At 43.4% G+C, this 24,022-nt stretch overlaps 1 protein-coding gene across 6 annotated transcripts in view; it reads left to right on the forward strand.

Annotated features, from left to right (window-relative positions):
* THSD7B (thrombospondin type 1 domain containing 7B) overlaps nucleotides 1-23,214 on the forward strand; it is a 330,826-nt gene extending 307,612 nt beyond the window's left edge. For 5 of the 6 annotated variants that reach the window (XM_074594199.1, XM_074594198.1, XM_074594195.1 and 2 more), the window contains 8 exons: nucleotides 5,961-6,106; nucleotides 11,709-11,868; nucleotides 12,401-12,574; nucleotides 12,664-12,759; nucleotides 13,838-13,920; nucleotides 15,554-15,746; nucleotides 19,351-19,438; nucleotides 21,256-23,214. In XM_074594199.1, the coding sequence (XP_074450300.1) occupies nucleotides 5,961-6,106; nucleotides 11,709-11,868; nucleotides 12,401-12,574; nucleotides 12,664-12,759; nucleotides 13,838-13,920; nucleotides 15,554-15,746; nucleotides 19,351-19,438; nucleotides 21,256-21,337 (1,022 nt within the window). In that variant the 3' untranslated portion in view covers nucleotides 21,338-23,214. Of the gene's footprint in view, nucleotides 1-5,960; nucleotides 6,107-11,708; nucleotides 11,869-12,400; nucleotides 12,575-12,663; nucleotides 12,760-13,837; nucleotides 13,921-15,553; nucleotides 15,747-19,350; nucleotides 19,439-21,255 lie in introns of those variants that run through there. The other variant, XR_012588260.1, reaches the window with a different exon arrangement.
* Nucleotides 23,215-24,022: the final 808 nt, after the last annotated feature.

The following is a 24,022-nucleotide window of genomic DNA, read 5'->3' on the forward strand; positions in this document are numbered from 1 at the left end:
TTCATCATTTAGTATATGCCTCTGTCTCCATCTTGCATCCGCAGGTCACTTGATGCTTGTGTCCCTCCAGTAACTTCGGCGAGGTTTTCTCTTGCTAGTAGTGCTCCCCGGCATACAAAAAGTGAAAGATTAGGACCTTTTTTTAAACTTGATATGATTTTAAAAACCCTTTGAGTATTGACATGAGGAAATGCGTTGAAGCTTTTATTCAAAATAAGCTCACGACATCATTTCCCAAGGCTTCTGATGTGCATTAGATGTACAGCTAATGGTCTTTAAGATGCGAGACCCATAATGTATATTTGAATCAAATTCACTTAAGGTCAAAAAGAAAAAAGCTCTTAACTTCCATAAAGTGATTCCTTCAGATGGATTTTGGAGATCAAAGCATGTTACAGAAAAAGCTTAATATTTGGATTAGTGGTGTTCTTTCTTTGCTGAGCTTTTAGCCCTTTTGTCAAGTAGTGCTTTCTTAACAGAAATGAATAATTCATAGGCAGTGTTTTAACAACAACACGCCAGGAATACTACTAATTCCAAATTTTATTTTTTCTTCAAAATCCAATTGGGAGTGTTAATGCTCGTGATGCTGAATGGACTTAAATTATTTTTTTGAGTGTTCAGTCACTTACTAAAATAAACAGAGCTATGCGTGTAAAAGCAAGTTGTAACTTCTGTCTGGCTTTTAGCCTGCTGAAGGAGAAGCTCATCCTATAAAATGCCTGAAGGTTTTTTTGTCCTGCGCTCTTACATCGCACGGTCTGCAAAGGGACGGACTGGAGTACAGGTATACCTTGTATTCTGCTCCTGATCCTGAAATGCTTATGTAAATCCTAATGACAGGTTAAAGAGCTGATGGTTCCCAGTGCATGAAAGGCGCAACGAGTTACTTCATGTCCTAAATCAGAGCTTGGCTAAATTCGCCTAAATTTGGCTCTGCCGAAACTGACCTCGGCTCTTCTTGGGAGTGTCCTGGCAGTAGGTGCCAAACCTCATTAAGGCTAGTGGAACCACACAGTCAAGCCCAAGCTCAGCTCAGTCTATGAGTCTTCTTCTGGTCCTCAAAGCTCATAACTCCGCTATACTGCTAGCTAGAGAGCTGGCTCGTACTGTTCAGGCCATAGACCTCTACGATCTAAAAGTTGGAGGTACTGTTTTGTGAACCTACAGCAGCTAAGCAGCTAGGATAGTCTTAAAAATGGTATCATAAGGAAGTCAAGTTTTGCTCAGTCCTTCTCTGTCATCTGAGTAGCTTTGCAGGGTCCCAAGAGTCTTCTGAATCTCATCCCAAAGCGGGAGCGTCAGTGAAACAAAAGTACTCTGCATCCAAGTTATTCCGAGCGCATGGTTTATTTTACCGCAGCCCCAGTCATGATATGAGTTTTGCTGCAGCAACCGTCAAGTGTGGAGCTACGCTGATATCAAACATCCATGGTGGAGGGACCTTTGCACCAGTCCTACAGCCATGGCCTTTGTATGGTTCCAACAGGAGAAACACTGTCATTTCAGCTTCTTCACTGACATCCAGTCGGCTATAAATAGCACTTGATGATGGTGTTAATGGAGAAGACATTAATTATGTACTCATCTACAGGTGGTACTTCACAGATGAACACAGTGAGGGCTTCCTACCCGAAGGTTCGGACTGCAATACCTTTGAAATCATCAGGAGTTTCTCACAGGCATTTGCGAGAATAGGATGAAGCCTCAAATTGGACAGGGAAAACCAAAGGATGACAGTAAAGGAGCTGTGGGAATTGGCTGTAGTAAACACTGATTCCGCTTCCCTTTGCCAAATAAGTAATTGCCCACTATTTGATAAAGCTAAAATGTAGGTCTTAGATGCACGGTTCTCAAAAATAATTCACAACAAATCAATTGTATGCACCGTTACTGGCTCCGCTCACAGTAATATTCTGCTTTTCTGGCTTTTCTTGGAGAGCATGTGAAGGGCCTACTGAAGTACCATAAATGGCTTCAAAAAGAAACAGAATTTAAATATCGCTCAGATCAGAATTTAGTGTTGCTGGATTTACGTTTTCATGTGTTTCTTAACTCAAGCATTGTTGCTAACATTTTTATTCTGTCCATCTCTTCCAGTAACGGTTTGCTGTGATATATTTTAATGGATGGTACCTTTCTCTTGCTCAGATTTTATTTTATGGAACAATGCATTTAAACATGAAGCGGTGCTGCTGTGGATGTGGCACTGACAGCTAAGATGGTTCTGGTACACAGCAGCCAAAGGCGAATATATTGATTTTTATAAATGATGATGAGTAAAGTAGATCTCTCTTTCCTGCCTGCGCTGAGCCTACGGAGACGTGTAACTGATATTTGCCTGTTGCAGCTGTAGTTCTGGGCAGCATCTGTTCGGGATCCTGGCTAGGGCTTTAGGCTGACGTTGGGTTATATATTAGGGCCCCTCACATCAGTTGCTGTAGTGCTATGACAAGGTGTGTAGTGCTGCGTTAATGGATGATGCTCCCACGGCCTGAAACAAAGTGACAGGAAAGACGTGTTTGGTACGGATAATCCCCAGCAAATTGCGCTTCCTTTGTTAAGGCAAATTAATACACAGGGATGCGGAATTTCTCTACGGAAGTGTTTTCCAATCCTGCATGGTTTCTCCCAAGTGGTCTAACGGGAGTGCTGAATAGTATAAGAACACCTGAACCCACGCTTTGCCCCTTGTAAAGCTGATTTCATCAGATAAATTATGGGACTTACCCAGGGTTGAACACGCTGCCATGCCTTGCTCGGTCCTCAGAGCCCAGAAGAGACCGTAGCAGGTTGCAGAGACGTGGCACCCCAACACCAGACTGACCCATGGGATGGAAACGAGGGGGACAAGGATGTGCACAACTGAAAAATTTGGTGGTCACGTTTTTCACTGATTCCTCACCAATTTGGGAAGACATTTTTGGTGTTGCCTTCTGGAGAAGAAACTTCCGTGACTTTTTCTCGCTTCCTACTCAAACTCGTTAAGCTCTGCTTTGGTGGTGCTGGGAGGCCTTGCTGGAAGAGGGGCCACCAAAACCTCTCGCGGAGCTGGGGATGCCCCAGTGCCCGCTGGTGGGACTGGCAGCAGGAAGTAGATGAAAAAGCTCCATTTATCACCCGTCCCCTGTGCTTGTGACTTGACCTAACCTGACCTCCAGGGCTGTATTTAAGTCACTTGATTGCCGCTCTGGTCCTGCGGTTGCTTGATAGGGTTGTGTTTTATATGCTCTGCTCATGCTCATCAAACAGATAACGACGTGTCAGTAATTTTGGCTGGGATGAAGTCTACCAGGAATTTTAATCGTCTTGGTTTCAGCTGCAACGCGTCACTTTGTGGGAATAAAATGCAAGGAACGGCAAGATTTTTTGGGGGTAAAAAAATCTTATTCTTCAGATTAGAAAATAAAATCCTGTGTTTCTGAAATGAAATTTTAGCCGCTGATGCAAAAAAGGATTTTAAGTGACCGGCATTAACAAGACTAGACTCTCTTTTCCTCCTTTCAAAGCTAATGACAAATTTGAGGATATGAAATACTTATTTTCAACTTCCAGCACACTTTCTGTCTTAATTTTCGTATCATTTAACACTGCAGAGCAGAGGAAACAGAGGTGTGACCAATTAATGGGGAAATTAAAGAAAAAATAATTGGGAAAATAAAGAAACAACTAGGATTGCTTTGACTCTTGCAGGGTTTGTATTGGAAGAAAAATAATTTCAGATGCAGTGAGATCCTGTTCTCCATAGGCAGCAAAAGATAAGGTATTGAAAAAGTAAGGACAGGGAGTTTTTCTCCTACTTGAGTGGTAACCGGGCACCCAGGTACGGAAAACAAAGAAACTCACTGCAGTGATTGTGCAAAGAGAGATTCCAATGAAATTTCTCGCTTCAGTGGTTTATTCACAGTCGAAAAAGAGAGTGATGGACTAAATGCGTCAAGCACCAGCTGACCATTGTGAAGATAGTGAGTTTAAATGGTTTGCGTGACCAACTGTAGGAAAATAAATTGTAAATAAATACAGAACAGTTGTTAATTCCTCTTAAAAGGCAAATCGTGTTTTCTGTTCAATGATCTTCCCATTTACATTTTGCTAGAAAGATGTTAAACAGAGTGTACAAAAGGAAATTATTTCTTTAATTAAAATAGCTTGATGAATGCTTCAGGCTTTCAAGTCCCTCCTAATGAAATCAGATCTTTCAAGCCTAGATCTCCTTTTCCGGAGCTGGCGTTTTGGGAGCTCGTGCCTGGCAGAGCTGCCTGCCCCGGGTGAGCATCCCACGGCCACGGGCTTCCCACTGTTTCCCAAAGAACCTTTTCCGTCGCTTACCGGCCCTCAGCATTCAGAATTAAGAAGAATCCGGCGAATTTTGCCCATTGCTGGGGAGGAAGGAACAGCTAATTTTGGCCTGTTGGCAGGGGAGGGCTGCCCTGGGGTTTGCCGGCAGCGGGATGCGGAGTTTCTCTTCCTTTCTCTATTTCCTGGTGAACCGTAGGAGTTTCTTACCTTTCCTTTCCTCTCAGCTGGTAGGATTTTTTCCCAGCTCCTAATGTACCTGATTCTGTGATGGCTGAATGCACAGTCATGTGGATAAGAGCTTTTATCATCACTTCTCTTACAAACTCCCCGGGTCCAGGGGATTAGAGTTGGAAGAGGAGGAAATTTTAAAATTGGTTTAAATGGGCTTAAAAATGGAATGCAATGGGTCAGAGCAAGGGAATAGCTTTGTAAAGGTAAGAGAGCTTACTGAGGTGTACCCTTCAGTAGCTTTTTCAGGTGTGTCTGCTTTTAATTTTTATTTGCTAAAATGTTTTTGGAACCCCTGCTCCGTAGACCGTCATGATGGCAGTTACGAGAGATGTACCTTAAACCCAGCTGCAGTGCCGTTAATTAAAAAGCGCGTGCATAAATAGCTGGGAGAAGGATCTGGCTGAATATCGCAGCCTCCCCGCTTCTCGGGGGTGTTTGCTTCCCCCCCGGACTCCCCTCCGCTCGCGACTGCAGGCGGAATAGTGCGATGCGAATGGGAGAGCTCCACCGCGGCACGTTATCTCTTTCCTTTTCAGTGAGTTAGCAATTACCGCCTGCATCTGTCTTGTTGCATGTGTGTGCCCTTATTACCCAGACCTTTTATTTTTTTTTTTTTTTCAACCGCCTCTCAAATCCACGCCTAGTGGAAGTCAAGGCAGAAATTTTATCCGCTGCACAACCTTCTGCATCCTGTTGCAGAAGGGCTTTCCCCCCCTGCCCTCCCGTCCCTGACGCTTTTCTTTTTAAATTGGAGCCGGGATTCTAATTGAAACATTCTGAGTGAAAACATTCCTGGACGTAAATGGACAGCAAAGGAGACAGAAATGGAATTGCTGTAACTTTAATGAATATATTCAGTTTTATTATTTCAAAAGTAGTAACATAATTGCTTTTTCCATTCAGTGGCTGAAGAAGTTTTCACCAATAATAAATAGGATTTTAATGGAAATGGCAGAAGTGGTTATGGACAGTAATAGCCACTAGAGTGTTTGCAGTTTTCAAATTAGATGCACATAATTGGTCATAAAAAGAAAATTTCATTTGTTAAAAATCTCTGGAAACATATTGAATGTGTAACATTAGAAATGATGCTGCCACGGGAATTATTTTCTTGTCATATTTAATAATCAGGATTTAGTCAAGTATTTTAATGTGTTGCATAAACAAATAATGTATTTGGAAAACATACAAAACTGTGTTTAAAGGTTGTGTTTGAAAATATCGGTGACTGCGTCACCTAGACTTAGCAATTGCGTCCATATTACCCAAATTGTCTTCCCAATTAATTGTGTTTTTAAACCGACTATAGCGGTGGAAAATGGACTGGGAATACTGACAAATCACAAAACCTGCTTTTCTTTCTTTCTTTCTTTCTTCCTTTCCTTTCTCCGGGTCTCCTTCACCGTGTCCTGTCTTCTCCCCTCGCCTAGGCCAGATGGTGCGCGGGCGCTCGGTGGTGCTGCGGGCGGCGGGCGAGGGCAGACCCTGCCCGCAGCAGCTCACCCAGCACAGGAGCTGCCCGGTGAAGCCCTGCTACAGCTGGCTGCTGGGGCCGTGGTCTCCCTGCAGAGTCCAGGTACGCATCCCTCCTCCCATCCCCGAGGGCTCCACGCGTTCCCCGCTGCCGGGGTCAACGGCAAAACCCATCATGAAATGGCAGAATTGATGGAGGCTGCCGCTGGCGGGTCAGAGGTGTCCCTATGGCCATTGAAGGTGCTGGTGAGATCCGTAGGGAAGCAGGGGAAGTTCAGGAGCGGTAAACCTCTGCACCTCATCTTCCAGCCATCAGCAGAGATTTATAGCAATACGGGTTCAAGTACTGCGAGCTTATAGAGGTATTAAAGAAGATTTACAGAGTAAATGTGCTTGAGTGAGCATAGTCATGGTGACCTATAATTTAATTATATAAAATAACGCTAACAAGAAAATAGATACACTAGATTTCAAGAGAGCTTAGCCTTTTTATCTTTTTTCTTTCCTTATTTTTTTCCTTTGGGGTTTTTTTTGTGTTTTTTTTTTTTTTTTCTAAAGCATACTGTATAGCAGGTCTTTCCCCACAAGATCTCCGGCACAATAGTGTGAGTTATTGTATGAAGTGCTGGTTTCTACTTTCCCCTTAGCCTGGCTATCTTTTCAGTGATCTAAAAATGGCTGGGTTCAGTTGCGATGTGCTGTACGTACGCTCAGCACCTCTGTTCCGCACCAGAGCCATCAGTTTTTTCACTGCCAGTGACTTGCATCAGGCTTGAATTGACTTTTTCCCCCCCTCTATGCTTTTTCTTCTCTTCTTATCCCTTAGATCACATTTCCAATGTTAAAACATTATTAGTCGGTAACCCAGTTTAAGCAGAAGTGGATCTTTCCCAGTGAGGTTTCTTGGGCAGAGCGGAGTCTACTCGGGCTGCTTGACGCCGGCGGTGCTGAGGTGGTGGTGGGAGAAGGGTGGTTGGGGTGGAAAAGTGCCCTCTCTGGTCCCAGGGGACGGGACCTGCGCGCGGATCTGTGGCTGCTTCTCCACATTATACCCTGTAGGAGATTGAAGCCAATAATGCGCGTAAAGACACGTCCCTTGTGTTTTCTGCTCTGCCCTCTACCGCACTGCGAATGCCTCGAATACCTGCCTGGTTTCTAGATGCAGTTAGGTGGACGTGTAGCGAATACTGCGGGAGGCAGAATGGATACCCTGGATTTTCCCAGATTTTCACAAATGAAATCTGGAGCGTTGACAGTCTTCGGATGGTCCATGATCAGAAAAACAGAAATATATTTATTTTTCGTATAATGAACAACAGCTCATTGTAACTAGGGATGTGAGCATGGTCCTTGTGTGTACTGCACTTGGTATTTATTTATGTATAACATAAATATAACAAAAATTATAACATCAGCTGATATTTTGTCCAGCTAATGTAAGCAAATTCTGTTAAACATTAGGGAAGAGACCTTCAACCGCAGGAGCTAACGGAGCTGATAAAAGAATTAGTAGGTGAGCTGAATTAACGCCCTGGCGTACATCGTGCAGATTAAAAGTGTGCGCATCCAGAACCCAGCTAAATTTCAGCTCAGAGCAAATAATCACAGCCTTCCCTAGCCCAGATACCGTCCTGTGCTTTCAGTGAGATAGAGCCTGCTTCTCTCCGTAAATTACTGTGATGTAGTTTCTCTACCCTTAGCTTTGTTTTGGAGAGGAGCCATTTTATTCATGTTCAGTTCTCTTTAATGAGGTGCTTAGGAATTAAATGTAGTTCATAAATACAGGGTGATTTATTCCTGTGCTTTACTGGAAAAGAAGCTTAAGCTTACTTTCTAAAGAAAGCTTTCAGAAGTCCTTTTTTCAAGGATGCTTTGTTAAATAGGGTAAATGCATCCTATGGTAAGACCAAAATGCATATTGTGAAAGTGTCTTCCTGTAATAATATAAACAGGACAATTAATTATAAGGCTAAAATATTTCTTCCTTGTATTATGAGATAACTGAGACTGCTTTTCTTAATTGTAAAAGGACTGTTTTATGCTAAACTGACTTCGTGTGAATAATTAGGAGGAGTGTGCATGTTTAGGAATAGAGCCCACCAAGTGTGCCGTGTTGCTGATTTTCACGGTACGGAAATCAGTGCATTGCTCTCCAGGTAATTACTCTTGTCACAGGCACACCTCCGGGGGGCGAGGGGCAGTTCTGCTGCCTTCAGAGGGACGCAGAACTTGGGAAACAGTCAATACCCCTAATCTGAAAGGGTTACATTACATTAATCATTTCCCTACTGGAGTTGAAGTGGTTTACCCTGATTAGTAAAAAAAAAAAAAAAAAAATTAAAAAAATTAGCAGTGGCTGACGCTGTTCATAATTTTTCCATTAAAGGAATATAAGTGAAGTCGCTAGACATTATCAAGCACTAGCTGCCTAACATTCGTAAGAAGACTAAGAACCCTTCCTTGCTAGAGTGTTTTAAAAGCAGTCCCTTAAATGTGATCACGCAACGCTTCCTCATTAAAGACAACTTTCACCTGATTAAATGCTCATCAACCTGTGAAAGGATTGCCCAATCAGCTCTTTACCTAAAATAATTGTGAACACACATGAACCCCAGTAAAAGCTGAAAAGGGAAAACTTTTCTGAGAGGCACGTCTGGGCAAAGCATCTGATTAGGACTGTTATCTCTTGTCTTATTAGCGTGTTGTGTGTGGAACGCATCGGAGGGTGATGTGAGAGGTTTGTGCAGATGCTGCCTTATGTTAGTGTGTTGGTCAATTCAAAAGATACCTGGATGTCAAAACACAGTCCTGGTGTAAACCTGCTCCTTATTTTACAGGTATTTTACAGTTGGGGTGAGAGGGGGGAGAGGTGGAGGGTCCATGCAGGCGCCTCTGGAGGGGCCTGTACCCCCCGGCTGTATTTGTGGGACCCAGGGTGGGTTCTGCATCCTCCATGGGGTCAGCATAAACATTTTTGCAGCCAAATGGAGGAAATCCTTTCTGGAAGTTAAATCCCCACATATTTCCTGATGGGAGCTTGTGACTCGAGAGACAAATGCTGGTTCTAGGCCATCCTCAGGTGATCACATCTTCCAAGGAGGAGCATTTACAATACGGATTTGATCCCCCGAGTTTTGAATATGTGATCCACTCCTTGGCAGGTCTCCTCTGATTAGCAGCATCCTCAGCGTGCCATTGCTGCAGCAAGCTTCCACTGATTCCACACCTATTAATTAGACCTTCAAGTGTATAATTTTGGGGACGTGAATAATTTTGAAGATGATAAGGAAGTTAATGCAGTGCTCCTGCATTGCTTATGGTCCTACCAAATATACCAAAAAAAAAGTCTCTCTGTAAATGACAGGATGACATTTTATCTTTTAAGCATGTTCAACTGATCGTAAAAACAGGTTGCTGGTCTTGGAAGAAAGCAAGCAAATGGAAGCCACTGTTAAAAAGCGAACCTTTATCTTGAGGATTGTCCACATATTCTGTGTATTTTTTATTCTAAACATTGGAAAATATGAATGTATTTCCAATATTGCATGGCAGAAGAATGAAGAACGTTGCATGTGGATTTTTATAGTGGAGAATGCTATACTAAAAAATGTATTGTTTTCACCTGTTATTTGTATTTACATCTAGATATTCATATAACTATTTATATATTGATAAGTATATCAATACCTATATATCGTTTATACAAGGATAACTATCTTTTTAAAAACTTTTTTTGTCATTTCCAGTAAACTTTAGTCATTCCTTGAGCCCCTTTGAGCTGGAAATACGCTGCGCTTTGATTAGTGCCCACTTCCCCCGAGAATTTTCTCCACATCGTCTTCTGTTTCCACCAGCCATTTCTAAGAGCTCCGACCCAACTGACAGCCGCATGAGTTATTCACACACCATTAATCTCAGACCGCAATAGATGTTTCAGTGGTGAAACAGTAATTTAGAACAGTAAGTTACGCACTGACTAAAGTGAAACACAGCGTTAAAAACTTGAAATCTGGCTGCGTAGAGTAAATCTACGCTTATACTTCTCTCAGACACTTTTGATTAGCAACTGCTTTAAATCCAGCTAGTTATGATCTCATTTTCATTTCATCGTGGGTCTGCAACAGAAGGGATGGAGAGAACGAAAAAGCTACCAGGTGTGCGCAGGAGAGACATCCTTGAGATTCCTGCTAGCAAACACGCTGCTGGATGAATGCGCTTGGCAGGAGCCATTCTCTTCTGCAGATGTAGTCCATTATTTTAAAAGAATTCACTGCCAAGTGATCCAAAGGAGCACTTCCCATGGTTATATAAAAGTAATGTTTCATCCTCCTTCTTGAGTTTTATTTACTGAATTTTGTGAAGTGTCATTTCCGCAGGGCTTCAGGCGCACATTCATAAAGCATCACGCGGGTTTAAGGTGTGCACCTCAAACATCATCGCAGCTCTGTTTTTCAGATGAGAATGAAACAATCCCAGCCTCTAGAAACAGCCCCGGTGCTTCAGTTCTTACAGCATCCTCAGCCCTTGATCATCGCTTTAGCCAAACAATACTGATTTCCCCGTAAAGTACGTCGTCTTCAGCAAGTAGTTTGGTGTATGGCTAAGTATTTCAGAACTGGGCTGGTGAGCTTGGAGCCTCCTATTGCTTGTTCAAATGGGGTTCAGTGCTAACAGGCTGTGCCTAACTTCGGATGATGTTTTGGTAGCGTGTGTGACACGAGTTGATGATCTCTGTCTACTTCAGAACCAATAGCTCCCTTTAACAAGTTACACAGACTGCCTAGTGCTCAATAACCCTTGCAGGCTAATCAAGCGTGCTGGAGGATTTTTGCTGTTGCAGGGTTTAAACCACGTAAGTGCTCCTGCTGGGCTGTAGGGACAGAGGAGGTCAAACCTTATGAAGAACGACTGAGGGAGCTGGGGTTGTTTAGCCTGGAGAAGAGGAGGCTGAGGGGAGACCTTATCACCCTCTACAACTACCTGAAAGGAGGTTGTAGAGAGATGGGGGCTGACCTCTTCTCCCTAGTGACAAGTGATAGGACAAGGGGAAACGGGTTCAAGTTACGTCAGGGGAGGTTTAGATTAGATATTAGGAGACATTTTTTCACTGAAAGGGTTATTAAACATTGGAATAGGCTGCCCAGGGAGGTGGTGGATTCACCATCCCTGGAGGTGTTTAAAAAAAGGGTAGATGGGGCACTTAGGGACATGGTTTAGAAGTGGCTCTTGTCAGGGTAGGCTAAAGGTTGGACTCGATGATCTTAAAGGTCCCTTCCAACCTCAACAATTCTATGATTCTATGAGGTGCGTGGAAATGTCTGTTCCTTATGGGAAGGCTTTGCTCTTGGCCTCTCTAGAGAAGCCAGAAATGTCTGTGTTCATGAAATTGGGCACTTCGTAAGAATCAATAAATTCACTAGCTCTAGTTAAAGGCATGAAGGACCAAGCCCAAAGACAGTATTCAGCTTTTATGGTACCCAGCTCTACTCCTGCTTTGGTGCGGACATGCTTTTCTGCCCCTGTCTCTGAGCTTCTGTAGAGATGCGTAGAGATCTCCATCTGTCTTCCCATAACCGGGGATACTATTGCAGTCCAAAGACAAAATCTGTATCTTTAATGTTTTTTTAGGTGGAATCAACTGTATTTCTTCTGTCATCTGCTAATGTCAGCGATGCGTGTCTCTGTTCCCTTCTGTCATTTCATAGGGTGGACAGTGTGGAGATGGACTGCAAGTCCGCAACCTCACGTGTGTAGTGCACGATGCATCTGTTTCTGCTACATCCAAACCGGTAGAAAATGCGTTATGTGGTGAGCTGCCATCAAAAGAGAATGTGCTGCACTTACCGTGCTCTGTGCCTTGCCCAGGTAAAGTCTTTGGAAAGTCCTGGTGCATTTCTGCCTGGGATAGCTGTCTGAGGTGGAGATGTTGGGCACCCAGTCTGGGCACTGGCACAGGGTGCCCAGAGAGGTGGTGGAGGCCCCAACCCTGGAGACATTCAAGGCCAGGCTCGATGAGGCTCTGAGCAACCTGATCTAGTTGAAATGTCCCTGCTGACTGCAGGGGCGTTGGACTAGATGACCTTAAAAGGTCCCTTCCAGCCCAACACATTGTATGATTCTATTCTATGTTTCGATAGCTCTGAGTACTGTCAGCCATTGCAGTAATAATTTGTATTTCAGCAGATCAGGTAAATGCTCAGTTTGCTGTTCACCTGAAAAAGCCTTTTGTTTTTTGAGAAAATGAGATTCCCCATGCAGCAGAAAATCTGAATGTTGCATACCACTGGGCGATAAACTGGGAGTATTTCACTATTAAAGCTGTTGTACGCTTAGGTTCCCCTTATCCTTTAATGCTAATTCCTTTTGAAAACCTGTGGTTTATTCTTTCGACGTGCAGGAGACTGCCACCTGACAGAGTGGTCAGAATGGAGCTCCTGCGAGCTCACCTGCATCGATGGCAGGAGCTTCGAGACAACGGGTCGCCAGTCTCGCTCCAGGGCATTTATCGTTCAGTCACCGGAGAACCAGGAGAGCTGCTCTGGACAAGAGATGGAAACGCGACCTTGCTCAGGTAGCGTGGCCACAGCGCTGATTCCTCCCCTTCAAGAGTTTATTCTGGATTTGTTGCAAGGTGAAGACTAACTGGTGTTGGTATTGCAGGAGGGAAGTGTTATGACTACCTGTGGAAAACCAGCCTTTGGCGAGACAACGTACGCACAGTGTGGTGTCAGCGCTCAGATGGAATAAATGTCACAGGTATATCCAAAAATTGCCATGCGCAATTATGAACGAAAAGTCTCCATCCGGGTTTCTCTTCTTCTGCATCAGCCTCTCGGAGGGAAGTTGGACAGCCTTCCTAACTCCTTCAGAATTTCACTTCAGATTTGTGTGTAGGAAAGGCAGATGGGAGCTCCCCAGCCTTGCTGGCAGGTCAACATCACACGTGTCATTACCTGAGAGTATTTGGGTGAGTTACCCCTACTGTTGGGTCGGTCACGGGAAGAAACGAGTGTCCATGTACTGAAAGGGCTTCCTGGGCTGGCTTGCACAGCCGTTAGTGCAACCTTCCTGTGACCGTGGAGAACATCACACGTGTGGTAGAGAGCCCAGCTTCTGTACCTCTTCTTCTATTCAACACACAGGAATCTCAGACCGCTCACACTGTGAGATCCCTGCTGTTGCTGTGACCTACAAATTCTGCCTGCGCAGGGTGAAGAGGGAAATTCATGGTCAGTACTTTGAAGCTTGGCGAGAGATTGGCAAAGGCAGTAGGGCTCGCACATCCGTAGGATCTCTCTCAATATGCACAGGGTGAATGAGGAGAGAGTAGAAATGAAAATGCAGGTGTTCTTATCTCGTTCTAATTATAATGAGTAGTTAAGATAATAACAAAAGTTTTATGTGCAAAGGTTGCCAGGTAGTTAAGAACTCATTAATATGTTTTTATTCCTGTAGAAGCACAGGCTTCCCCAAGTGAGAATGGGCAAAGGCGTTATGTGGATTATGTCTTCTTATGTAGATAAGACATTAATGAGGACACAGAAGATCTGCATCTAGTTCCCGATTCTGTCCCCGACTTCCTATGTGGCCTGTGGCAAATTGCTTAAATCTGTATATCTCTGTTCTCCATTAACAAGATGGGTATGATAATAATTCCCTGCCTTGTTAAGGCAAATTAATTAATGCAGTGCCTACAGATATTATGCTAATGTGCTCCGTAGACTAGTATTTAACTATATAAAATAAGCAAGCAAGCATTTCTTACACTATAGTGTTCCAAGTCAAAAATATTTTAAAACATGCCCTTGAAGGCACTCAGTATTTTCTTTTACAGGAGGGTGTGCTCTTCGGACGAAACCTGCAGAAGTTCGGCACTGCAACCCGGCGTGCAGAAAGCCCTTCTCCTACTGCACGCAGGTAATTGCTCGCTGCAGAACATCTTTGAGAAATTAACACCGCAAAATCTATTCAATTTGCTTCCGATTCTTAAAAGCATTCCAGGAGCCAGAAAATAGTTTAGTGTGTCCATGGTACCACCTCGAGGAGGCTGTGGGAATTTCAGTCTGAAAGGAAACCTTCATAAACCTGCACAAATGAGCGATGGAGTGTTTATGTGGTGTTACAGTTTTGGTTTTGTTCCATGGAGGGATTTTGGAACCTCTTGGTTTAATTTTCATTGAATGTTATTGTTCTGTCCCATAGAAAATGGACTGTAAAGTTCTGTAAGAGAGGAGATAGAAGAGTATGTCCTTTCCCGCTCCTCCACGGACACAGAAAACCCCCATGAGGGTAGGGAAACTGTAGGAGCATGATCTCACCACCCCATGCTGCCTTCTAAAGCAAAACCTGGAAGTGACCCTTTTGCTGAAATGTTGAGCATCTGCAACACTTGCTAAATCTTTGAGCCACTGCCACTTCTTTGCCTCTGAGCAAACACGAGCCCAGAGGTTACAAATGTCCCTTCCTGCAGTACCAAACTCTGGAGTAAGAGCTTCCCAAAAAGCCTTCCTTCTCTGTGTCAGTACTGTGATGGAGTATAAAACCCAGAACCCTTAAAGTGGCCAGGGGTGGTTGGGGTTTAGATATTTTTATTTCGAAAATCACCTCCACAGCGCTCAGCTTCATCTGAGTCTCTGGTGGGAGGAATTACCACTGGAAACTAGCTCACGGGCAACTGAATGTGGCCGAGAGAGTGGTCATGAGAGTGTTCAGGGCCTATGGGAACATAAAAATGATGGGTAAGCATAAACTTACTAGCTATAAAAACTCTTCAGACTTCACCTTTTGTCCAGAAAAGCTCAAGATCATGTCTGTCAACAAGTGGGGGATGTTGTGGCCGCAAAACTGATGTCGAGTTAAATTCTTATCACAGAGAATAAATCAATCGCCTGTTTGGGTTGTAACCAAGCATATCAGACCCTCAGACAGGCATCGTAATTATAAGATAATTAGGAAAGAAAGGCAAACTAAAAATAAATCTGTTTTAAAGTAGGTATCAAGAAAAAGGAGTATATATTCAGTGAATCACTCTAATTCTAAGAAACCCATTGAATTCTAAGAAACCCGTTGAAGAAACTGCTTAGACTGATCCAGGGCAGTGGGTATTTAGTCGTAAGAGAGGAAGCTTCATTTCAGATGGCCCTGTGAAATACCGCAGTGGAAATACATGGGGAGGGTTTGGGTGTGAAGCGAGATTGTTTCTTCTTCGTCTCTTCTAATGCCCAGCAGGGTCAGTGGGAAAATTGTTACTGACAAGAGGATTTTGGATCGAGCCACAGATGCCTGTTATTAAGCTTGTTAGGATGAAGATGTTGCTGTGTTGGGCTTCTGTGTAATTACTGACCCTTTTCAGCCAATTTCCCAAATATATTTTGGCTTTTTGTACTGAAATGGGTTTGCGGGCACCGGTTCCTGGCTTGTTTGGTTTGGTGGTGGTGAAGTTGCACGTGCAGGGTATACCTTGCGGTTTCTTCATGGTTTGCCTACAGTTTGCACTGTTCTGTGAGAGGATACTATTTGATTTAATACTGAATTCCCTTTTATCACCTAGAGGGGAGTCTGCGGTTGTGAGCGAGGATATACAGAAATAATGAGATCAAATGGTTTCCTGGATTACTGCATGAAGGTACCAGGTTTAGAAGATAAGAAAGCTGATGTTAAGACCATTGCTGGAAAAAATAAACCCGTCAACTCAAAAATGCATGACATTTTCAAAGGATGGTCTATTCAACCTTTTAATCCAGGTGAAAAACTTAAATATGAATGGAATAAATTGTCTTTACAATGTTTCTGTAGAAGAAAGTACAAGCTTTGTAGATCGTAACATCAGAGGTGGTGTCTGGGAGCTGCAGAGCAGCCTCCCAGTTTCTAACTCACATGCCATCTTTCATTCCTTTGTGCCTACACAGAGTAATCACTATCTCTTATGTTGAGAGAGAGCAAAGACAGACCGAAGCAATAATATTTTGCAAAAGTGTACTCATATGTGATTTGGGGGGATGCTTAGAACTATTATCTGATGATGTTTCTAGAAGTAATATATTTTGACCAGGAAAGATATTGATCACGAGCGCTTCAGAAGATTCAGAGCAGAAAGCACTTAAGATTTGATTATAGAAGACACTGGTTGCTTCTTGCAATATTTCAAAAGTATATGAAAAAAACAGGGTAGAAAGTGTAGAGTTTAGAGTTTTAAGTGTTGAAGTTAAGACAGATGTCGTGGTTTAGCCTCAGACAAAAAAACCACACAGCAAGCAGGCAAGCTGCTGTGCCCAGACAGTGCATCCCAAACGGATCTTCGACTTCCACACCGTAAAATGCTTCCCAGTTAGAACCCTGTACTGGGTGCGCCCAGACCGGTCCACAGAACTGGTGCCGTAGCTGTAATAGCTGATTACCACGTTGACTGTTACTTTGCAAGATTAATTTAGTCAAAATAAATTTCTGAAATGCAAATAGGACTTTAAAATGGGAGATGAAGGTATTGGACTTGTCAAGTTTTATTGAAAAGCGTTAGTGCTCCCCATATTCTGAAATACTGGCGGTGCAGCCTTTCCCCTCTTCTGTTACCTGACATCGCATTTGTTTCCTATTATTTTATAAAGAACACGAGACTTTAGAAAACACGTAGCGAAAGCTTCTGTTATGGGATTCGGGGAGCCATAATTCTGCCTGATATATGTGATCACACTTTGAATGTTACATTTACATATTTGATTTGCATACAGTAGTTAACCTTTGCGTTGACAATCTCCGAGCTGATAGAGCTCGGTCCAAAGCCTTTTCAAGTTGGCTGGTTTTCACTCAAACCCATCATCCCCAAGCCCACGCAGTTCACCTGCAGTTTGAGTCACAGGTTTGGGGTTAATTGCCTTTTTTCAGCATCCGTGGCCCTCTGTAGGCTGTCTTACTTAGGTGTCATCTCTTCAGCTGGTACCTTTACGGGGTTAGAAAAAGGGAGAGAGGTGTAGGTGGATGCTGCAATCCCTTCTTTTCAAATCAGCGTTCAAGGCTGCAGCCCTGCAAGCTTCTGGTGGGCTTGACCTCAGTGCAGCATCCAAGAACCAGTTCTCCCCCGGGGGCTACAAGACGGGAACAGGCACTAAGGAGCTTTTACAGAACATGGTGTTATTTAATTTTAGGGCAGAAATGTTATAGAAACAATATGTGGGAAAGGAATAAGCGTGCTCCATGTGTGCTGAGTGTATCACCAACCCCATGGCGTCCTGCAGGTAACTCCTCAGCCTGTATGTGCCCTTCAGACCCCAGCTCAGGGCTGGCCCTCTTCAAATCACTCCCCTTTGTCTAACTTCTTGACAAATATGTTATTACTCCCCTTAAACAGGCTCTCAGGCTTACTAGTCTGGGGGTTTGCAGTAATTACTGCTAGCTGAGCCAGGAAACCGCTGTTACCTACCAGTTAACGCTCTTGATAGCAGGTCTATGGCCAATGCTCCCTGTGTGGATGGCATTTACCACCCTTCGGGACCGGAGACCTTGACATTTGTGTACGTCTAAGGACTTAGATCTGTCGGTAAAAGTATATGTGCCTTTCGCCAGTTAATTTGTGATTTCCCTTCCCGTTTACAATTTGCAACACACATTTTATAACGATTTAACGAGGCTGATGTTTTTGTTCTTTTAAATGCTCTGCAGGAGTGCACAGAACTGATTTCGAATCCGGCTGTGTTTTTGCTTTCTTTATCACACTCTGGGAGGCCAGAGTTCAGTTACAGAAACTTTTTTTCAAGTTGAGAGGCAATTTAAATAGCATTGTTTAAATTGTAGGATGACATGGTCCAATGCCTTTACGTTGGGGATGGAGAGCGTAGCTGCCTTCATAGCAGACGTGGCGGGATGCCTTTTTGTTGCTCTGACAGGCAACAAAAGTCCTTTGCAGGACTGCTAAATGCTTCTTGGCCATCTCCACTTGGGAGGGCGACAAATTTCATACCCAGACTTTAGTAAAAGAAACAAAACAATCCCAAATCTGACAAACGAAGCTCTTCTCACATGGGAGATAGGCTGTAAGTGTTTCGAGGAGAAGAGAAAATCTGTGAGAGGTACTCAGCCTTTCCACAAAGCTTCGAAGAAAAAAACAAAACAGAAAGAATGTGATCTGATTAAATATGTTTCCCTTTGAAAAAAAAATTCCGTCATTCAAATGTAAAATGTAAAATGGGCTCAGTGATTGTCCCATGAGGTGACTCCCCCACTCGCGTGACTGAGTTCGGAATGGCCTCTGTCGAACGGGCACGGCGCAGGTGTGTGTTCCTGCCTCCAGGATGCGTGCACAGCCCTTTGGATGTGAATCAGCTCGGACTGTCGCTGCACGGCAAAAATACCATCGCTTCTCCCTGCAAGGGAGCCAGATCGGAGCAAGAAACAGAAATATCGAGCTTTAAAGGTTTTATTATTATTAATGAGAAGCTTGTAGTTAAGGACCGGTCCAAATAATGTGGTTTTAGACTTTCTATCAGAAGGAAATGTTTCAGCACGCTCAAGCTCACATGTGCGAGGGTCGCAGAGTCGCCCCCCCGGCCCTGCAGCCCAAAGAGCCCCATCAAGAGCCTTACTTGTCTCAAAGCCAGTTGTGTCTCCTGCTCCTGGGGCCCAGCTGGGGAGCCCTTGCACAACTTTATCCCTCTTACTATTACAAAGCGTATTCTTGTTTTTCTTCTAAGCTGAATTTATTCCCAATTGTTGCCCAAGCATTTTTCAGCTCTAAGTAGCTTGTTCACTTGCGCTCGCTGGTCTTTACCCCAATTGACCCCCCAAGTACTTACAGAGAACAATCCCGTCCTTTCTCAGCCCTCTTTTCTTTGGGCTAAACGTATCAGGTGTTACCTGCGTTTCTGTCTGCGTCAGCTCAACGTTGGAGTGCGTTTGCCAGAGCCATCACTGGGCTCCTGAGCGAACGTACTGCAATTATCTCGTGCCCCTGCTCCTTTCCCCGGGGCAGGAGCCTGGCCGGGTTGTAATTCTTGCACGGCGCCATAAACCCAGGCTGCCCGTAATGAACTGCAGGAGCTCAGCTAGGGGGGAGATTAGGAAATAATGCTGCTTTGGAAAACTGAGACGAAGAGTTTGTTTTCGGTTTTCATTGAGGAAAACGTACACTCCTTACCGAAGTTAAGATTTTGCTTTTAAAGGCATTGATTTTTACAGGAGTGTTTTTTCTATCAAAAGTGTGGGGTTTATGGATTATCCCCATCCAGTCCTTCCTGTGTTTCCCATTTGCTTGTATGCTTTCTCTTTACTTTATCTCTTAAGAATTTGTATATTTTAAAATAAAGTTTTTTATTCCCTCCTTTTCTCCCCCTGACCTTTTTCATCATCTTCCAACAGATGGTAAACTGAAGATGTGGGTATATGGAGTATCAGCTGGCGGGTTCCTCGTCATAGTTTTCCTGATATTTATATCCTACCTGCTGTGGTGAGTATGGCATGTATTTGTCCTTAAATAACAGCTAGTTTAATTTGAACAACCTAAAATATATCACAACGCTCTGTGTCGCAGAGGTTTAATCCTCAAGACTTTAGGAAAGGGTGGAGCTTGGATTACTTAACTGCCTTCCTGTGGCCCCTACCTCAGAGTAATTTGAAACTCTCCAAATTGTAAAATCATGAAGAAGTATGGCGACCATGCAGGGAAAGAATTATTTTTGGTTATCAATAGGCCCTTATATTTATTCAGACTTCTGCTGGGATTAGAAAGGGCTTTTTATTGTGTTCTTTTAAAAAAAAGATAAAGTAAAACTGAAAAAAAGCAAGGAGGCTGATTGGATCGAGGAGCTGGCTTCCGCTCAAGGAAGGACTAAATAGAATAGGGGCATTCAGTTGGAAAATGATGTTTGACATGGGAATACAATAGAGATCTATGAAATCATGAATGGAGTAGAAAAGGGCGCTGGGGAATTTTTATTTCCCACAATGTAAGGAGTAGGAGGCATCTGATGAAATGATCGTTTAAAATAAACAAAAGATTTTATTTTTCACACGGTGCATTATTACCTTGCGAGCTTACCGCTGCCGGGGACTGTGCATGCCAGGAAGATAAATGGATTCAAAGATGGCATAACAGTTCACGGGAGATTGGGTCTCTTGGTGTTAATTGCGGTTTTCTGGATGTACGCTCCAGCTCAGGAAATCCCTAAATAGGTTTTTGCAGTGGATACAGCAGATGGAAACACATCCTGTCTCTAAAGCTGCCGTTACCAGCCGCTGTTGGAAGTAGGGTACCGGGTGTACCGAAGCCCTGGTCTGCACCAGCGCGGCGCCGGTGGTGGGCTTTACTGGCGGGGGAGTTGTCTGTCCTTCTCCAAAGCAGCGGTCGCAGGGGTGGTGGGGCTGGTTTGGCAGAGCTGGTGTTGCGCTCTCTGCTTTGTGTATTTGGAAGGGCTCTGCCATGGATGCCTCTTGGAGGGTAGGAAGGGAGTAGCGGCCAGCGTCCGTGTGTCCTGCAACACCCACGGCCCTCCCTGAGGACCACGGGGCTGGCCCGCCCGTTACCGACACCAGCGGGGCAGCTGCCCCAAGCCCTGTCAGATCAGGGTGGGCAGCCAGAGAGTCACAGCCGTGACCTGGCAGCGTCATTGCCCGCTTCCATCCAAAATCACTTTATTCTCTCTCAACCCCTTAATCTTCCTCTTGGTCTCTGTCTCCAATTAAAAGCTTTAATAGCAGTGTTTGGATGCTGCTTAGGAGTTGCAGCTTCCTTATTTTCCAAGCCATGTAGCTGCCATCTCTCTGTGGCTTCACAGTGGAGCACACAGAGGATTTTTTAAGTAACATTACATAGTTCTCCGTCACTCAAAGGCTGGTGTGGAAGTGTATTTCTCAATAATAATTATTGTTGCTTGCTTCGATGCTGCGCCAAAGAAAAAATGAGAATATCCCACTCACAGACAGTTCATGTTTCCATTTTTCTGCGAGGTGTTCCTTGTTTTGTCAGCTGGGAGAAGACGCGGGAGACAAATGTGCTTTATTTCCTCTCCAGATGAAGAGCACAGTTTGGCTGCCCGTTTTGGGCAGGCTGGGCGCCCGCACCACACACGTTATAGCACTCGAGCAGGTCCACGTGGTTTTTCTTGGAGGTCGCCGCTGTACTGCGGTGGCACCTAGTTGCAAAATGAAATAGCCAGCGTGGAAAGTTGATTTTTTTTTTTGTTGAAGTTTGGTTTTTTGATGACGTTTCTGAGCTTATTGCAGCTTACATTTTTGTCTTCTGAAATCTTTCTCTCTTTCTTGCAGCAAAAAAACAAAGCAGCATCAAAGCCCTCCTCCGCAGCAGAAGCCTCTAACCTTAGCCTATGATGGAGACGTTGATATGTAACATAAAAAAGAATCCAAATGTAGACATCGACTGCCTTAACTGCTTTCTTTTTTGGAACTCTCCGACTTCTCAGTTTTTTGAGGAATCTCCTGATGTGTAATATACCGGGCAGAAGTATTGCAAGCTTAAAATTTTGCCACCTCTTTATTAAAAAAAAAAAAAAAAATGGAGTCAAAGACTTAGATCTTGTGAAACTTTTCTGAAGAGACCAGAAAATACATCTCTTCCTGTTGTGCAATGGGAATGAAAGAAAAAAAAAAAAAAAAGAGAATCTACAGACATCAAAAGGAATTAGTAAAAAAAAAAAAGGCATGACAATCCCGAGGAAAATGTGACATTTACTGTAAATGACAAGTTTGACACAGCATCATTATGCACTATATTAGTGCAGCGTTCTTTATTCTTCACATATTTCAACAATGAGTTTTCTAGTGTTTACATTTCGTTCAAAGACTTTAAAACCGGATCATGTATTTTGAGAAACGCAATGAAGAATGAGTTGAAGTGTCTGAAGTTATCAGGTTTTTTAAAAGTTTCTTCCTTCTTATGCTGTTTTCTAGTCTGGAATATGATTTTGTTTCATTTCCACCTACAGGACAGAATAAGGATTGTTATGAAAACGCATAGGTGGTTTCTTAACCAAGAATATTTTTTAAAGAGTTGAGTAGATAAGTGTTTTGATGAATGGCTAGAGGATTTGATTGTTTAAAAAGTATTTTAAATTAAATTAAACCATGTAGATACATTATGGCCAGTTTAAATTGCTATTCAGTTTAATTAATACAAACTCTGCTTTTGTATTTAAATTTTCTTATCTGAAATATTTATAAATTCTTTTTTTGAATTTAATTACCTGACCTCATTTAATATACATCAAACACAAATGCAGTTTGTAGAAGGTCTTGCTTTTTTAAATGTTTCGAAACCACTGAGAAGTTTCATGTCGTAAACATCTGGGAACATTTGAAGAGGGTAAGTGTTTATGATAGTGTGTGTCGCAAGTAAGAAAGTGCCATCTTGTGGTATTGACTTGTATTTATAAGCAAATAAAATGCTAAAGAGAGTGAGAAAATTGCTTCTGGTATGTTGAATTAAATGTGCGTAAACAACATTCGTTATCAGTCTTTTACTGTGTCTGAGATTGGACTTGGATTTCAAGCAATTCTGGCATATTTTGTGCTGCAGTGATTAGTGAAAGAAATATTGTAGACCAGTCGAGAGAATAATTGCAGATCTGGGGAATGCTTGGCCTTTTTTTTTTTTTTTTTTTTTCTTCTTCAATGCTGCTGCTTATTCCAATAATTAGAAAGAAGAGAAAACCAGAATTGTTACCAGCCCAGCACCTGTGCGGTTCTTCTCAATCCGCAGTTACTTCAGAGCGGATCATCACAAGGGAAGGGTATAGCTGGGGCAGAAGGCAGTGTTTGTCTTGTTATGTTGCTACTCACGGCTTTGTAAAGTGAATGTGAATATTACGGTTTCATTGAAAAAATGATGGTGGTGTAGCTAGGTTTCCTTCCCCAGGTCAGGGTCCCTGCTCTTCAGCGTTTCTCCCGCAGCGTGAAATCGAGATGATATTGTGTCATCGAAACAAGGTCAGGAATGCGCTTTCCTCTTCCCGCATTTAAAAAAAAAAAAAAAAAAAAAAAAAAGGCTGATGGAATTGCGAGGGGAAACTGTCTCACTTATTTCTGGCCCTGAATATGTTCTTTCTGCCTTAGGCCTCTAACTCTTCATGGTATAAAAAGCCGGATCTGGTGTTCCCCAGTAACACTGGAGGCCTAAATCTTTTTTTAATGTTTCTCTGCACTGAACCTGTGAATAACAGGTATAAAGTAAGAGTTAAAAGGAGAATAATGATCTCGTGCCATTGGGAAGAATACTGCCAGATCTTAATATGTTTTGTCTGTGGTACACAATGCGAGGAGAATGGTACTCTCTGAGTAATGAAGGAATAAACTCAATTAAGCATGCTTTTCAAAAAAGGCATTGGAGTGGGAAAGTTGGTGTAATAATAACAAAAAATGGCAGCTGCAACATGTGGTCATTGCCCTCAACATCAGGGTAAATTGCCATCCAAACCGCCGTGTCTGGCGCAGGAGATGGAGAGATGCCTGGGGGAGGCAGGGAGCTCCAGGTACAGCACCGCGAAGCGTGTGTTTATACTGAGCAGATGGATCTGGGGTTGTGCTTCAGTTTGGTGGCCTTCAAGCAGTCCTTGTCCCCACTTCTGCTATAGCACCTTCTGGACGAAGCCCCACAGGGGCTCCATGGTCTCCAAAGGGACTGGCCATGGTTGATGCTGGGGCTGTGCGGGGCCAAGGGACCACATCTGCTGCAGAGCAGCCGCAGCTCAGCTTGGGGGATAAGTCCACCTGTTTGACTTCATAAAATAAAATAAAATAAAATAAAATAAAATAAAATAAAATAAAATAAAATAAAATAAAATAAAACAGAGGTGAGGGCTTATGAGGCTGTTGTTAGGCAGCTGCTGCTGCGCTGCAGGTGCCGGCGTGCACGTGGACCCCGTGGCCGCTCGTGGCCCAGCTTGGACAGCGCGGTGATTCAAATGTCACCATGTAATTGCATGCATTTGATAATGCGGGATTGAATTAAGCTGTGAAATTGAACCGAGGAGCCGGTGGCCCTGCGGGGTCCATGAGGCTGAGAATGCAGCATAATGCA

The sequence above is a fragment of the Larus michahellis genome, chromosome 7 (assembly GCF_964199755.1).
Source record: "Larus michahellis chromosome 7, bLarMic1.1, whole genome shotgun sequence".
NCBI lineage: Eukaryota > Metazoa > Chordata > Aves > Charadriiformes > Laridae > Larus > Larus michahellis.